The following is a 15,505-nucleotide window of genomic DNA, read 5'->3' on the forward strand; positions in this document are numbered from 1 at the left end:
CGGCTTGATCGAAGAGCCTAACTGGAGCTCCTGGATAAATAGAGAAAGCGACGAGAGAATCTCATTCGGAGATACCTCTGTGTGTCTGTGTGTGTCTGGGGAGAAATTCTGCTTTATGAGATAGTAGGGGGAACGGAATTCAGATTGGCGAAGGCATACACTTCCTTCATCCTTTCTCATTTGCATAATGCCCGTACGATGGCTAAAGTCGGACTTTTTTTTTTACTTTATATTTTCGCTATGCATCAGCGAACATCAATTTTGACCTCCGAAATTCAAAGATTAGAAAAATGCGTTGAAAGAAAAATAATAATAATAATGTAGGCACCAACCTTATTCGCTCTCTCCCCTTCCATTCACCTCTTCTCATTTTGTGAATCTACGAGTTTTGCTCTCGTGCAGATTCAAATGCGGCGATGCGTTTCCGACTCCAAATTAAGACGCAGAAAGCGAATAGCGGGTGAGAGGGGGGGACTGTTTTCGAATCAGCGTTTTTTTTTCTTTTTTTTTTCCTTCTCAATCTCTACTTTTAATATGTAAAAAAAGAGAGGAAGTTCATTAAGGACGTAGAAGCTTTCGCTATGGTGCACTTTTTCTCTTTCTCTCAATGCGAAGGGATCTTGAAAGCATAAAGCGACTCGCTTCGAATTATGCTGTCGTTTTCCTTTTGACATTAGCTATACGATTCGCTAGAAAAAATTGTCAGGGTTTAGAGAAGGAACGTGCAAGCGCGGCGAACGCTGCGCTTCTTGTGGATGTCAAGTTTCGGTCAAAGCCGTATATTCGTCACTTGCACGTCTGGTGTCGTGTGCAAAATCAACGCCACTTCACAAAGAAAGCCTGATCGCTTAAAGGGAGACTTCGCAAGGATTCGAAAAAAAAAAAATCAAGTGAGCATCATACCGAACACGAACCATTCCCTCGATACAGAATCCAACGTTGGAATTCATTTTTGCGCGAGTAATTAATTCGTAAATGATGACAATAGCAAACCAAAACCGAAATGCGAAGAGCAGAAAACAGCTCCATACTACGGCGGTTCGTCCGGAGGAGGATTCCGTGACGTCACTCAGCATTGTCGTCTGCTTCCAAGACTGCATTCTTTCTCCCTTACCGGATGATGTCATCAGTGTGTTGCTTTCAGCGCCCTCTCGCTTCACAGAGGCGATGCGCTCGCTTCGTAATAATTAGTTTCAGTAAAACCTGCGCAGTTTTTGGACCGAGATATTTCGTACACACGTTCCTGACATCCCAAAGATTACGGACATACCACAACCTTTGGGGTGATTTTGTTGCGAAGTCCCACTTTAGCGCGAGTTATGCGAATAGATGGCGGTTGTCGTATCCTTACCGTGTGCAGCACGCTTGTCATGATCCTTGAGGGCCGCCAAGTGCGCAGCGGCGGCAGCCGCCGAACCACCGAGACCCGAAGAGAGGGCCAGCAGACTTGCGGCGCTGTTAGGAGGACCCAAAGCCAGGGCGTGAGGGCCCATCAGGGGTCCGAGACCAGCAGCGCCGGGCCCGCCGAGGCCGCCCCCTGGACCATGGGCCATTTGTTGAGCTTGCATCTGTTGCTGCACAAAAGAACCGAGAAACGTGCAAATGATGAATCTGTATACGGGTTCCTCTGATGATGAATCTCTATACACTGGTTCCTAGATTACCCGCTCGTTTCTTTCTTTTTTTTTTTTTTTTTTTGTGATCGGTTCATTTTCATAGTTATGCACTTTATCGCAAGCTTGTCGAGTTATTCCAGGTGAATGTGGTCGCATACCGGCTTTAGATCTGCCGTTCGTAATAATTACGGAATTTTGATGAATCTTTGTGCAGTAACATTAAGTGTACACGTCCATAAAGACATTGGTGTATACACATGCACGTAGAAGAAAGGATTACTGGTAGTTCAAAACAGCTAGGTATCCTTCAAATCAAATGCAACCCTATGAACTTTACTTCAGGATTAACTAAATGTTTGTTTAACCGCCACCACATATCCCGTTACAACAGACAAGTCTGGAACGAATTTTTGGGGAACTATAAGAAAGAAGTGCGGCTTTTTCGAATGATAGAAACGAAACATTAAAGATCCGATTCTTTTCTTCTTCTATTTATTAATATTCTTATTACTTCCGGGGCTCGTAAAAGTGATATACACATTCAACATGTTGAAGTCCAGCTTATCAAGTCGTTCGCTCAGCACACTGCCAACGCTACATGAAAGAGAACGAAACCCGGATGCAAATCCTTCACTGTCGAACGCGGAGAGATATTGCTGCCTGCTGCTCAAATGCCCAAATGTCGATAGAACTCGATTGAAACAAATACACTCAGTCGTTTCTATCGCTTTCCCTATTGGATCAGGTGGTGTCCACGCGCTGCGTACACACACAAACGAATGACTGCTGTACACACATACCTCCACTTAAGCCAGCCGCTACACTCACGCGCGACTCTGTGATGGAGTGTAGCAATGAAATCGCATGCTTGAAGTAGAGGGACATTATATCTCAGTTATTTCCTTTATCGCTTCATCGAGTGCGCTCCTCCACACTTCCTGTAACGTTCTCTCTCTTCTCTCTTGGTTCTGTGTCGCATGCGCTGTGGAACTGTTCCGAAGACATATTGTGCATATAGGCTTGAATCGAAAATTGAGGGATAGCAGTTCTCCTTTGCCGACTGAGTGGCTCAAGACATAGCGTCATACGCAGGAGAGCGCGTCTTTTTTTTTTTTTTCTTCTTTTCTTTTTTTTTTTTTTTTTTTTTTTTAGGATATGGTTTTTACAACACACAACCGCAGGTTTCCGTTCGGCAAGTCACTACCGAAGTAATCCATGAATCCGGACATCTTGCAAAGCGACCGGCGGCAGGACTGTCGTGTGCAGAAACTTGACCCTGTCACCGCCGTGCCCGACTACGTCATCCACGACGTCACCGCATGGTGCGCCCATGATTGGCCCCCGCTCCATTCTGTGATCCGTGCGCAAACCTAACGTAGGGAGGCCCCGAGGAACACGAGATATCTCCGGAGACGATTTCAACCGGTCGTGGTTAAAAAATGTATATATAAAAAACTGGGCACTTTAATGGATAATTTTTTTTTTTTTGTGTGTGTACCACTTTGTCGACGGGAAGACGGTTTTCAGCTAATAATTTTATCTTGTGTTCAGGAAATGCCACGAGAGTGTCCTACGCAAAGCTGAAACAAGGCAGCACTTCCCATGTATCCGTTACAGCGGTCCCCGTCCCCCTCAAAGTGTCACCTGCCGCTTGGGACAACAACAAACGAGCTGGCAGTCGACCGCCGACTCCTGTTTGCAGTGAGCAAACACTGTCGTCTGCTACTGCAACGCGTTTGCTCCGCGTACCGGTCACCAGACGTCGCCACAGGGAACCGTTTCGCAGAGCTCATTCTCTCGTACGTCTCGTATGGCCGACAAGAAAAATGACCGTCAGATGCCAGTTGCCGGGGTATCCTGGCACAAGTTTACTCGTGATGTTTACATGAAACTACTGCGTGATGATGATTGGGGGTTTCGAAAGTAAAATGAAAATGAGGAAAGAACTGAAGAACAGCCGTCATCGCTGTTTATTGACCTTTTGTCTCGTTGGTTACATCCCATTTCGCCTATTCCCACTTCGCCTAATCCGGATTATCGGATTAGAGAGGCAGGAGGGGTGACAGGCGTTAGGCGAAATGGGACTGTCGGCAAGTGGGCGTTACTTACACGCCCCGCCTCGATGGTGACGTCTGCAAGAAATGAATGCGCTCGTCCGACAACAACCTTACGTCGTCCGAAACAAGGGCCCTTTACATTTGCAAATGAAGGTGTGTGCGATGGGGGGCGGACAATTCCTCACCGAACATTTGCTCACCAATCCAGAGCTGAGACCGCACATTTGCTGCAATTTGATGTTTCCCGGGTCCCACCAGTCAACCCTCCTCAAGCCACAACAAGGTATGTTCTCCTGTGAGAAACTACCACTCTATTATACTGTGCCACCACCCACCAAACACGACACCTACGGTAACTTACGAAAAAAAAAAAAGAAATAGGCACACATATAAAACTTGGTGAGCATTGGTCCGCCTTGAGCGTTCGCACAAATGTCCGGTGAGCAAATGTCCTGGATCCGTGCACAATACCACTAATCCTGGATGCTGGACACGGAAATGGATCAGCTACTACTCACAGGTCTTTCGTGCGGCTCAGAGGATTTGACTTTGAATGAAAAAAGGGGGAGGGCAGATTTTTGCTCAGTTGAAAGAAAAGAAGGGTACGCCGCAGTGTTGTACGTAACGCCGTTACAGTAATCGATACTCTATTTCGGTACCGGAGTGCAGATCGCGATATTTTGCTCGATAAAATATATATGCTTGAATAAAACCAACAAGGTTTTAAAGTTTTGTGAAGATGCGAAAGTGACTTTTGGCAGCATGACAGGGGACCGCCTTCTTTCCTCACGTGACACGGATCAGTAGGCGAAGTGGGACCGTCTGCAGCATACATTAGGCCAAATGGGACCCCCTGCGGTTCGAAGTCGGTGAACCTGCTAAGGAATTGCGAGATAATCCGCTAAAAAGCATTTCCGCGCTGTCACATAACCTATCATAAGTGCACTGCATTGCATGTAACTTCCAGCGACCTTTTAGAAGAAGCCGGCATTCGTCTGGCTCATTTTCCCTCTCTTATAATAAATACGTCGTCTACACGCGGTTTCCAAAAGCGCACATGGCGTTCCACGCAAATTCTGCAATGCGAATTTATCGAACCACACAGCTGCTTCAAACGGGAATGGACTCGAACTCCCTGTCATTTCTTTTCTGATTGGCGTTGCTTTACGAAGCCCGCGATAATTTCACGAAAATTCTTAGAGCTGCCACAACGAAAACTGAGAAAATGCGGCCAATTTTCAAGCATCAAAGCCGTAATAGAATTCGACCCTCTCACAAATATCTGACAAAGTTGAGTTTCTTATTTATTGTGTCAGGGAAAGTATCTGGCCAGCTACCCTCCGTCCGTGCCTCCAAAAATCGAAGCGTGTTCCCCCCCCCCCCTCCCTAACGCCTCTTCCCCGACTTCGAAATAGCAACCGGAGACAGAGCCGCCGATGCGTGTCGCACGTGCATCGGTCCCGCGTTCTAGACGCGAACGAGCGCACGCGCTTTATTAAAGCGTGCAACCACGCGCGAGTAATTCCCTGCACGCTACGCCGCCACGCGGCCTCTCCAGGGATGAGAGGAACTCTCCCCTTGTTCTGCCACTAAAAGATGACATGTGACCATCACCAGCAAACCGTGGAAAAACCTGTCTCCAAAGCAGGTTTTTTCTTTCTTTTTCATTGTTTTTTTCACGAGCTTCTCAAATTCAAGATCCCACGCATCGCGCAAAGCCTGTTCCCAACATCATTGTGCGCGTACGTTTGTTACATAGTGAGGTGCCAGCGCGAGTCAGTCACATTTTTACCCCGGCTTCCCGCGGCGCTTTCAATGATTCACGGCTGGACATGTGCAAAAAGTCGGCCCGCCCAGGCTTTTATATAGGCCGCGGAGACAGGTCACCGCGATAGCTTTTGGAAACGCCGTCACTACGCAATGGCGAAAGCGTGGTGTGGCGTGGACATGTTAACCAATACAGGCTCTAAGTGGGAGTCTGATTTTTCCTTGCCACCGTGCGCATTATGGGTGTGAGGTTTTTAAAACAGCTAAGGAGATAATACTGAGAAAGCGAGGTGGTTAGGTCGTGTATAATGTATTAAATTTTAAAATCATCTTCGTCGTTTTCTTTCTTTTTTTATTTTTTAGTTCAGAAACACCGGAGCATAGGATGTGAAAATAAGAGGGGGAAAAGTGGGGTTGTGTGCAGAGAGGAGAAAAGGGAATAGAAAAGTACCAACCATTAGGTGTGCAAGCCCCGTGTGCTGCTGCTGGAAATAGAACAAATATCAGAGCATTAATTCATTGGACGCGGCAGCACTTGACAACACAAATAAACTTTTAGACTGCTTTGTTGCACTTTACTCTGCTTCATGGGATAAGAAATTGGGTTTCCTATAAGTTATTATAGATACTACAAGTCTCATTCACACAGTAATCCTAACTACAACGGTTACGCTGTAACAAAGCTAGACAAAGATATTGCCTTGGGTTAACACCCCGAACAATAAGAGCATCGGTAAATGGCAAAGTGTATATAGCTGGGATTCGACGAATAATAACATTACAGAGAGGCCCATTCGGTTATACATTCTCGTGGCCATCAGAGCGGATAATGAACATAGTGCAAAGTGTATAGCGTGCACTTCAGGAATAAACAGGAAGTCAGTCGATAGTCGCCTTTGTTTACATTGGGCCTTTGCACTGCTCTTTTCCAGGTGTATTACTGACTTCCGATACGATTGTTTCTGCGGAATTAGGCCACGTGCCGCATGTTAAGGGCTCGGTAAATAAACAGCCTATCGCAGCTGTTTCTCTGTCTCGGTGCAGTCGACATGCCGATGAGTTTATTCTTTTTTTTTTTTTTTCTAGGAAGGCACAGTGTTAAAACAGAAGCAGCTGTGTTTTTGTACATGACTCTTGCGTAAAGCCAGGACAAAAGCGGTCTCGTTAAGTGCAGCGACGAAGGTATAGGGCTTATTCACTGACGCCACCTTATTTATTGACGTCACCTCGCCGCCATACCGTAGGTCCCTCGATGTTACGTTCCCGCATTCGTTCGCTGCTATATTCTTTTCCTTTTTTTTAACGACTATTGACGTCGAAAACATGGCAATTACTAGAATATGCTACAAATCATACGGCACAATAAATTTTAAACACCAAATATACGGTGAGTGCGATGGGTGACGGTTTCGATGGGACCTATATGGCGGCCGATGCCAGCACATCTGCCTGCTAGCGACAGTGGCGTTCTCCTACAGATGACGTCACGTGAATAAACCCTATACAAGGTAGAGAGCAGCGGAGAGCCCTAAAAGTATACCGGTGCTGGAGTGCCGTACAACAGCAATTACTCTGTGCTGGAGTGTGATTGTGTTGTATGTATGTGCGGCAGCGCCCTAATTCCTTTTATTTATCTCCAAGTTCAAGTTTCAATACAAGCAACAACAAACGGGAAATTTTGGGTCGCTTTATCCATTTTCAAGCACCCACCAAAGGTTCACCCAAGGACTCTCATCCCTTGCAATGCCCTGTTTGCGCATCAGCCTGACACTAAAATATTCAAACCTCTCCGCAAGGAAACTCGTTTCCAATGCAGACGACGCTTAGCAACAATTCCGCAAACGTGACAGCGACTCAATGCGACGCAACAATACCGTGTCGCCATCTCTCGGCGCGCGGCGCGGCGCAGCGCCTCTGATCCAGTCACGTGAGAAGCAGTCGTTCCGCAGCAGACGAACGAACGGAAGAGCGACAGAGTCACAAATGGCGCTGCATATTTGAGGCGGTTTGTCGGGAGCCGCCCCCAAGAATCGACGCCCGGGGGAGAAGCCCATTACGACAGCCGGAATCCATTCTTTATGCCCGGGTTCGCCAACTTCTTTTAGCGCAAGGGAAAGAAAATCTCCCGCGACGCGGGTCTTTCTCTCCCCCACCCCCTTTCTCAAGGAAAGGCTTGTAGAATGTGACCACCAAGGAGGGGAATATTCGTTGGCGGCGGCGGCGGCGGTTGTCTGGAAAAAAGTCGCTCACTGCGCGAGAGTATACATGTCAAACGATGCGGCATCCAGCACGATCATACAACTTCCAAACAATGGCGACGGTGCACCGCTCTAGCTTTCACGGCTTGATAGAGGAGGAAGATGAACAATGGGTACTTTATTTTTACTGCGGTTTGAGGGGCGAGGAGGAAGAAAAGCGATGGCTGCCGACAGAGCAGACGAATGCAGGAGAGGAACTGTTAATGCAGAGACGCTTTTGTTCGGGTTAAGGACTGAACTTCCGGAGACGGACAGCTGCCAGGTTGATATTGTATTCACACAAGCCTTTGTGGGAGACGTATACATTCTCGTCTGCGGTATGAATTGGGATATGGATGTTGCGAGGTGCGGTAGATGGGCTATGCAAGTGATGTTGGTGATAGAGCCAGTGTGGATCTTGTTCCTGGAGTTTTTGTTTCGTTGTGTGAAAGAGGTGTGAAAAATAGCCACAGGGAGAAGCTGAGGCAATGAGGATGATTACTAACGTTATGCATATGTGTACAGGTTATCAAGTAATGTACAGTCGAATTAATCTTAACAACGACAAACGATAACAGGCCGCTTGAAACACGAACAACACAACGGTCCTCCTTGAACCCTCATGATTTAGGTAAAAACAGATACAAAGCAGGAATTATGACACTTCAAGATAAACTCCCACTCTCGAAGCGTGACACCGCACCACGAAACACTCGTTTATCCCGCTTAAAGATCCGCGCTCGCGCGCGCGCTCACATAACACCGCCACCGTTTCCAACCAAAGAAACAAACGCGCGAGCGGGCGATTTTCAGCGGGCGGCTCTTTTCCCAACTCGCGCCGTCGTCCCTCAATTAGTTTAATTACGAGGTTGGCGGCGCTCTCGCCCTCGCAATAAAGCGCGCCAGGATGAAGGGAAAGAATGGGGGGGAGGCTGCCGCCGCCGCCGCGAGCGTGGGCGACAAAGGGATTACCGCGGCATCGACCCCTCCATTAAACGGTCTTAAGCCGCCGCCAGACAAGCAGATAATTAAATCGAGGGCGAGGGAGGCCACGTGACCGTACGTCGCGCATGACGTCACCCCTAATGGGGTTCCGCCCGCCAGTTCATGTGCGACAACGACAGCTCTCTCTCGCTCCTAATGAGACCGGACGTTTTATTATTGATTCGGAGAGGGCGCGGATAATTTTTCTGCCTTCCTTTTTTTTTTTCTGTCGTTCGTATTTTCAGATGTGTGGCGATGGGTATAAAAGGAGATGACGACAGAAAAGGGGGAGACAGAGGGAGGTAAGATCGGGGTCGATTGACGTGCGAACGAGATACCGGAGGAAAGTGTAGTAATTGTGTGCAAGGGGGGGAGAGATGTCCCTCTAAGCGGGCTTGGATTTAGTGGCAGTGCGTTTGCTGGGAGCAGGAATGGTCCATTATGCTTCGCTTGCGCACAGGGCTGGGCGACTTGCTCTGCGATTTGAGGGGGGTCCCTTCATCAAAGCAGGATATCCTTTGGTTTCTTTTGTACGTGCGCTCGGATTACGGACGTGGTTTGCCCAGCTGTGTGTACGTTGGCTTTCGTTAGCTTTTTTTTCTTTTCCTTTTTTCCTTCGCGTTTGCCCCGGAAAGCAAATGTGGCACCGAGCGGGGTAGAGATATGGACATTTGGTTAGCTTGTTTAATGTACGACCGCGACTGTTTTTCTGCCGCTTGTTCTTTTCTCTTTACAAATCGAAATAAAGCTCGCTGTTTTCCTTGGTGTCGTCCTTGCGCTTTGGCAAAACCCGGAAGAAATCTACGTCACCGCATATTTTTTTTTAAATATTTTTATTTTTAAAGAGCTGCTTTTCCAGAGCTTCATGTACATTAGAGAGTCTTTGTTGTAGCGTACGCAAAGAGATTTCGTGTTCACACTGTGCACCACGAAAGCTGTGTTCGGTTCAGAGTCTGCACCCGCCGATTTCCTTGCGCACGTAAAGCGTAAAGCTATTGCGTACATAGTACTAAAACTGTATTAATTCGCGTAGCTTCCGCTCTTATTTTGCCTTCGCTACCTGAAGCAGTATGTCGACGCAGTGACTCCTGGAGGAGGAGGAGTGTCGTTGGGAGGAACCCGAGAGGTCTGCCTGCCTGATTAGGCGGCATGTTTCTCGGGAAGAGAAAGATGGTGGAGAGGAGGAAAGGGTGAAGTGGAAGACCGAGCGGAATCCGCTCGGGGGGAGGATAGCTGCGTCCATGGGCCGACTTCAGGGGAACTGTGCCGGCATACGCCTATTACACATCTGAGGGAAACCCAGGAAAAACCCCAGACGGCACAGCCGGCCCGCGGATTCGAACCGCGGACCTCCCAGTCTCCAAGCGCACGCGTTACCGCTGCGCCACCGGAGCTGGTGCACTGACTCCTCACCGCAACTATACAAGTATTCACTGCGCGTTGACAGTTGTTCTGCGGAACACGTTTCGATCACGTGACAAGTGTAATGTCCGTCGTACATAATCGTTTCCGAAAGCAACCTCCCTTCTCAACTCACTGACGCTTGATTTGACGAAGTACAGGGTTCGCCAAGATAAACTTCGGGGTCTGTAACGGAGATAAAACAAAAAGAAACAGTTTCGGGTAGCTAGTGTAGGTGTTAGAGGACGTATTATGCCCCAAAATTCTATGTCGATACTGCCACTTAGTCCGTTTCTCTGCGGATAAATCGTGAAAATTAAAAAACCGCCGCTGTCTAACATTTTCAATCGGCTATACTTGTGATGGCGAAACGGTCGAACGCGGCGCTGCAGACGATATCGAAACCAAGTGAACAAGTGGAACTGAGTGCAGAGGACTACTGTGCGAAGTCGTCTGCAACGCCGCGTTCGACCGTGTCGCCAACTCACGGAAGGAGCTGAAACACAGGTATAGCCCATTGGAAATGTTAGGCCGCGGCAGATTTTTAATTTTCACGATTTATCCGCAGAGAAACGGGCCAAGTGGCGCAGTATCGACATAAAAATTTGGGGCATAATACGTCCTCTAACATCTATACTTTAGCTTCCCGACACTGTTTCTATTTGTTTTACCTTCATTACAAACCCCGAAGTTTATCTTGGCGAACCCTGCACTATTAACCGCTTTCGGTGCGCGTTTACAATCCGTATCCATGTATTCACACAGGCGACATTCCCCGAAATACTCCAGCGGAAGATACGAGACACCTCATAACATTTCTGCCGCTACGTAAGCGCGAGATATTCCGTAGCAGACGACAGGAAAACGACCGAGACGGCATCGTCTGCTAAGTGTCGTCTGCTACGTGCGCAGTACGTCACTTCCGATATCCCGGCACAGTGTGAATGCTCAACGTTACACGCGGCTCATGCCACGTGAGCAGCTTTTTCTTCCACTACAGAATATTCCTTGGGGGTGTTTAAGGTACACGGTGTGCTACAGACCTGGCAGGCAGTGCCACTTACTGCAAAGTCACAGACCAGTTCGAGAGCACAATGCGAAGTTCCTCCACCGTGTTACGTTTGCGAGCTATTGCTGCCTGCCCTTCCATGATTTTTTATTTTTATTTTCGCGTGACGTATAGCCATCATTTACGGCGGAGGCGTTCTTAACAACTTTCTGCCGCCGTGATTTGATTATGTTCTGCGGCCAGCCGAGTACACGAGGAAAGAGTCACGCACGGCAGCGCCGAGCACTCAGTGGGACGTAGCTCCCGTCACAGTCCGCCACACATGCTTGCGCTACCACGTTTACGAACAGGCGCCCGTCGGGCAATGCATGCGCCTAATGAATGGGCAACTCAGATTTGTGTACTCGGATGTCGAGATTTTTTTTTTTTTCCTTTGTTTCACGGAACGTGACTTTGAAGGTGAAAGTAAGGTGAGGAAAACACTCTAAAAAACATAACGTAGTTCAGAACAATACCGTTCTCTTTGCTGAAAATTGGAGGCGTCAGCCACTTTGTAGCAACTTGGATGCATGTTAGTTGTCACGAAAAGGCGTTCATTTCCTGTTTTCAACAAACGAGGAACGAACGAAATTCATTGTAAACGGGTTATGTCACGGTGATGTTCTGTTTTTAGCGTGTAGCTGGAAGTTCGTAAGGACGCATGCGAGCTATAGTGGCTAGAGTCTACCGGGTTTGCCACTAAGGATGCATTTCCGGATAGTTGTACATCATAATCAATCAACCAATCAATGTCTGACGACGACACCACAGCGGTTGTGTCCCGAATGTTTGTGAGCATGTCAGCCCCACAGCGCACACATGGGAATTTATCTTACCCGCGAAGTTTTTGTAATAAATTTGAAATACCTGCGAAACCCTTTTTATTCGCGCGCCCCTAATTTTCATTTCGCGAATTTGAAAAATGTAAAATCCGCGAATTTGGAGGAGCACGCGAAAGTTTGGAGTCAAAACTGACGCTTCGAAAACAATGATACAATCGTTTTCACACTTGGCTGCTAGTAAGCATTTGAACTGCTTTACCGTACAAGCGTTTTTTTTTTTTTTTTCTTCTTCTTACAACAATTACAATCACTTTGCATATCGTATATGGCGTCTGAGTGATTATTCCTCAGATATCGTGACATTTGTGTTCGCAAGCAGGCAATTACAAACCGAACGCGGTGCCTACCTTTGCGCGGTTTCATCCTAACCCACAAAACGCCAACACCCTCTGGATCGGCAGCGCCAACGCGAGTTTTTACGGGTACACACATCAAATAGAAAGCCAGAAGCGGAGCGAACAAGATACTTATATTTTTAAAAAACGGAAAGAAAGCTAAGGTGTAATACCGGGACCAGTCGAAAAACACGAAAGGCTGTTTCGCGAAAGTCCAGCGCAGATAGGGAGCATATTGGCAGCGAACCAGCGGGCATAACGTTACATATCGAAAAATGTGAGAGCGCGCAATATTTTATATATCCGTGAGCTGGGATTTCTCCTTCAGAAAATATTTCCCTCGAGTCCGTTAGTGGGGGAAGATACTATCCGGATATCTATATGTGCGTGTGTGATCTGCGGTATCTCTGCTTGGATATGAGTTCGACGTGAAAAAGAAGAAAAAAAAAAAAGAAGACAAATATATCCGACTACTGTGTCTATATGCTCGCCGTCTGTGGGCATGTATTCAAAAAAAGGCCGAAGCAAATACTTTCGTTTTGGAAGCTGTGTGTGTGTGTGTGCGGTGCAGTATCGAGCGCATCAGATTTTGCTCGACGACTGAGAGGGAAGGGGAAAGGGGGAAAAGTAGAAGAAGAAAAAGTCTGGAAAGTAAAAAAAGCGGAACACGAATGTTCGGACGAATGCTTCTGGTTCGTATGGAAACGGCTGTTTGTGATCGGAATGGCACATTCGTTTTTCTGTTTTTCTTTGGTCTGTGTGTGTGTGTGTGTGTGTGTGAGAGCTGCATGTATGAAAAAGCAATGCGAGAAAGGAATTCCAATTCCTGAAATGGCGAAGGGTCAGTGAAGTGAAGTAGAGAGGAGTCAGTTTGCTAAGGTATCGATTTTCCCCTGCTTCACGTTTTTTTTTTTAGGGGCTGCTCTATATACTAAAGGGTTTACAAACGCGAAAAACTCTCATCTTACGATTTGTCTTCGGCTTAGTTTTCTAATGTTGCCGGTAAGATAGGAATTGATATACATTAATCAGGACCTAGTAAATTATAACGACCATGTCATAATCGGCAACCCCTTATGAGGAGCCGCTAGGGGCGCCACTCATCGGCCCGCGAGATCTACATCATTATTGGACAACGGAAATTTGAATCCGCAGAAGCGGAAGTACGACTACCGTAGCAGACGACATCAAAAGCTCCTATGAAAGCGCGTAGAATGATAATGATGATGATGATGATAATCAACTTTAGAAAGAAGCATCTACCGTGGGACATCCACCGCTTGTATAAAAATACTAGGGCAAGTTGAAGTACAAAGTATTGCAGAAATCGAGGAAGCAATAACCGGGCCGATGAGTGGCGCCACCGCTAGCTTCCAAATGCGGCGCTGGGAAGGGGTGCATATGACATGGTCGTTATAATCTAGTAGGTTGTGACATCAATTAATCAGAATATATACTGCTAATGTTCGGATACTCACCCCAATGATGGCGTTGAGTTCTGTCATGGTGACTTGCTTCGCACGTTCTACTGCCGCTGCCACTTGTTGTTGGTGCTGTTTGACAAACGAAAAGTTGATTTTAGGGTTTCCTTCTTTCTTTCTTTCTTTTCAGTATATACATATATACGTCACTGTGCTCGTCAGAAAATATACCATCTCGAGTAAAGAAGAAGGAATTCCAGGAAAGCTTACCTCTTGCGAGAGGAACGGTAAGATTTGGGCGATGATGGCATTCAACCGCTTCGCCACTTCTGTCTGCAATAAACAATGTATCGTCACGTGAGTACCACGACGATACCAACCACGCGTATTTCATAAAATGTGCCATGTGCGTTCAGTGTCTCTGCGGTATGAGGGACGCACAAGTTTTTTGGGCATTATATACCCTTTAATATATACAACCTGGGCTGCAGGTCTGAGTCGGCTATATTAGCATGTTTATAGTATCATGTATCGCGTATATAAGTATATTTAGTACCGCATTCTTCATTTCGCTAGTGTCCACACTCAAATTAATCGAACGTCGTCTCCCACCAACTGCCGTGAGACGCACTCCATTGACTGAGCTCGCGCAGCGCCACTTGTTCGTTGAAACAAATATATATAAAAAAGAAATCGATAGAAAGGTACACATTGTCGTGTGGATATCACTTCAAATCGCCTGCGTCACCTCTCTTAGCGCTGTGCTGCTTCTGCTGTTCCCTTCCTTTCCAGCGAGTTCAAAAACACACAGCCAAACACTGGGCAGAAAGAAAGGTCGACAAAAAAAAAAAGCACTGGTAACTTTCGACAAGCGAAGGGACAGCCTTTTAGTGTAGCCTCTCCAGTTCACTTAGCGGCCTTTTAGCCGCGGCAACTGTGGTACTCCTTCGGGAAAGAAAAAAGAAAGAAGAAAGAGTGATCCGAAGAGAGCGTTCCGAAAAGCCCACACAAAAACAAATTCTCCCAAAAGAAAGAAAAAAAAAGGAAGAAAGGAGAGAGAGAGGGGCGTCCGATCGAAAAAGCGGCCGGTAGCTAACGCCCTCTCGCGGCGGCTACACACAAAGAAAACAAGAACAGGCCTTGTTAATGAGGCGGAACGCAGGGCCACACGTCAGCCGGCGGCGCCCCGGGAATAATAAAACGGGCGACTCTTCTGAAAGGGCACACACATATACAGGGCGGAGAGAAAGAGAGCTTGCAGCTGCCCAGCGAGTATGAGTAAAAAAAATATGTATATAAAAAAAAATTGTGAATAGCGCCCGTCGGCGGGGGAGCTTTAGCGTTTATAAATGGAGATACTCACGCCGGGAAGAGGTGATGAAAAAGAGGAAACGACAAGGAGAGAGAGGGGGAGTGTGTTGTGTACATTGATATAAAACCTGGGACGCGTGTAATAGCAGACTGTTGACGAAGCAAATAGTTTGACTGCGACGAGGGACAATTAAAAAGACACACGCTGAAGAGGAAGAGGGCGGATAATTCCTCCTCCTCTTTGGGTCTCTTGTCTTTTATGTCTCTGCCAAATTACTAGAGAGAGCTCTCTTTTTGCTTGGCCTTTTTCTTTCGTCCTCCGGCTGGCGTTTAAATTAAAGCACATTAGTCTCTGTCCCCATTTTCTCGAATGAGGATGTCAGAGGCTTAATAGGGAAATTTGCTCTTAAGCTCTCTGGCTTTTTCTTTGCTCTTTTTGCTCTGTTCGTCGCTCTCTCTCTCTCTCTCTCTGGAGTAATCACACGC

The 15,505-nt window shown here is 47.0% G+C and overlaps 1 protein-coding gene across 3 annotated transcripts in view; it reads right to left on the reverse strand.

The window, feature by feature from the left end:
• The window catches only part of LOC135369793 (transducin-like enhancer protein 4), a 57,101-nt gene that overhangs the window by 20,928 nt on the left and 20,668 nt on the right, over positions 1-15,505 (reverse strand). For all 3 annotated transcript variants that reach the window (XM_064603311.1, XM_064603313.1, XM_064603312.1), the window contains exons 5-8: positions 13,979-14,041; positions 13,766-13,840; positions 5,896-5,925; positions 1,352-1,574 (exon numbers count right to left, since the gene is read on the reverse strand). In XM_064603311.1, the coding sequence (XP_064459381.1) occupies positions 1,352-1,574; positions 5,896-5,925; positions 13,766-13,840; positions 13,979-14,041 (391 nt within the window). The remainder of the gene's footprint in view (positions 1-1,351; positions 1,575-5,895; positions 5,926-13,765; positions 13,841-13,978; positions 14,042-15,505) is intronic.

Source organism: Ornithodoros turicata, chromosome 10 (genome assembly GCF_037126465.1).
Source record: "Ornithodoros turicata isolate Travis chromosome 10, ASM3712646v1, whole genome shotgun sequence".
Taxonomy (NCBI): domain Eukaryota; kingdom Metazoa; phylum Arthropoda; class Arachnida; order Ixodida; family Argasidae; genus Ornithodoros; species Ornithodoros turicata.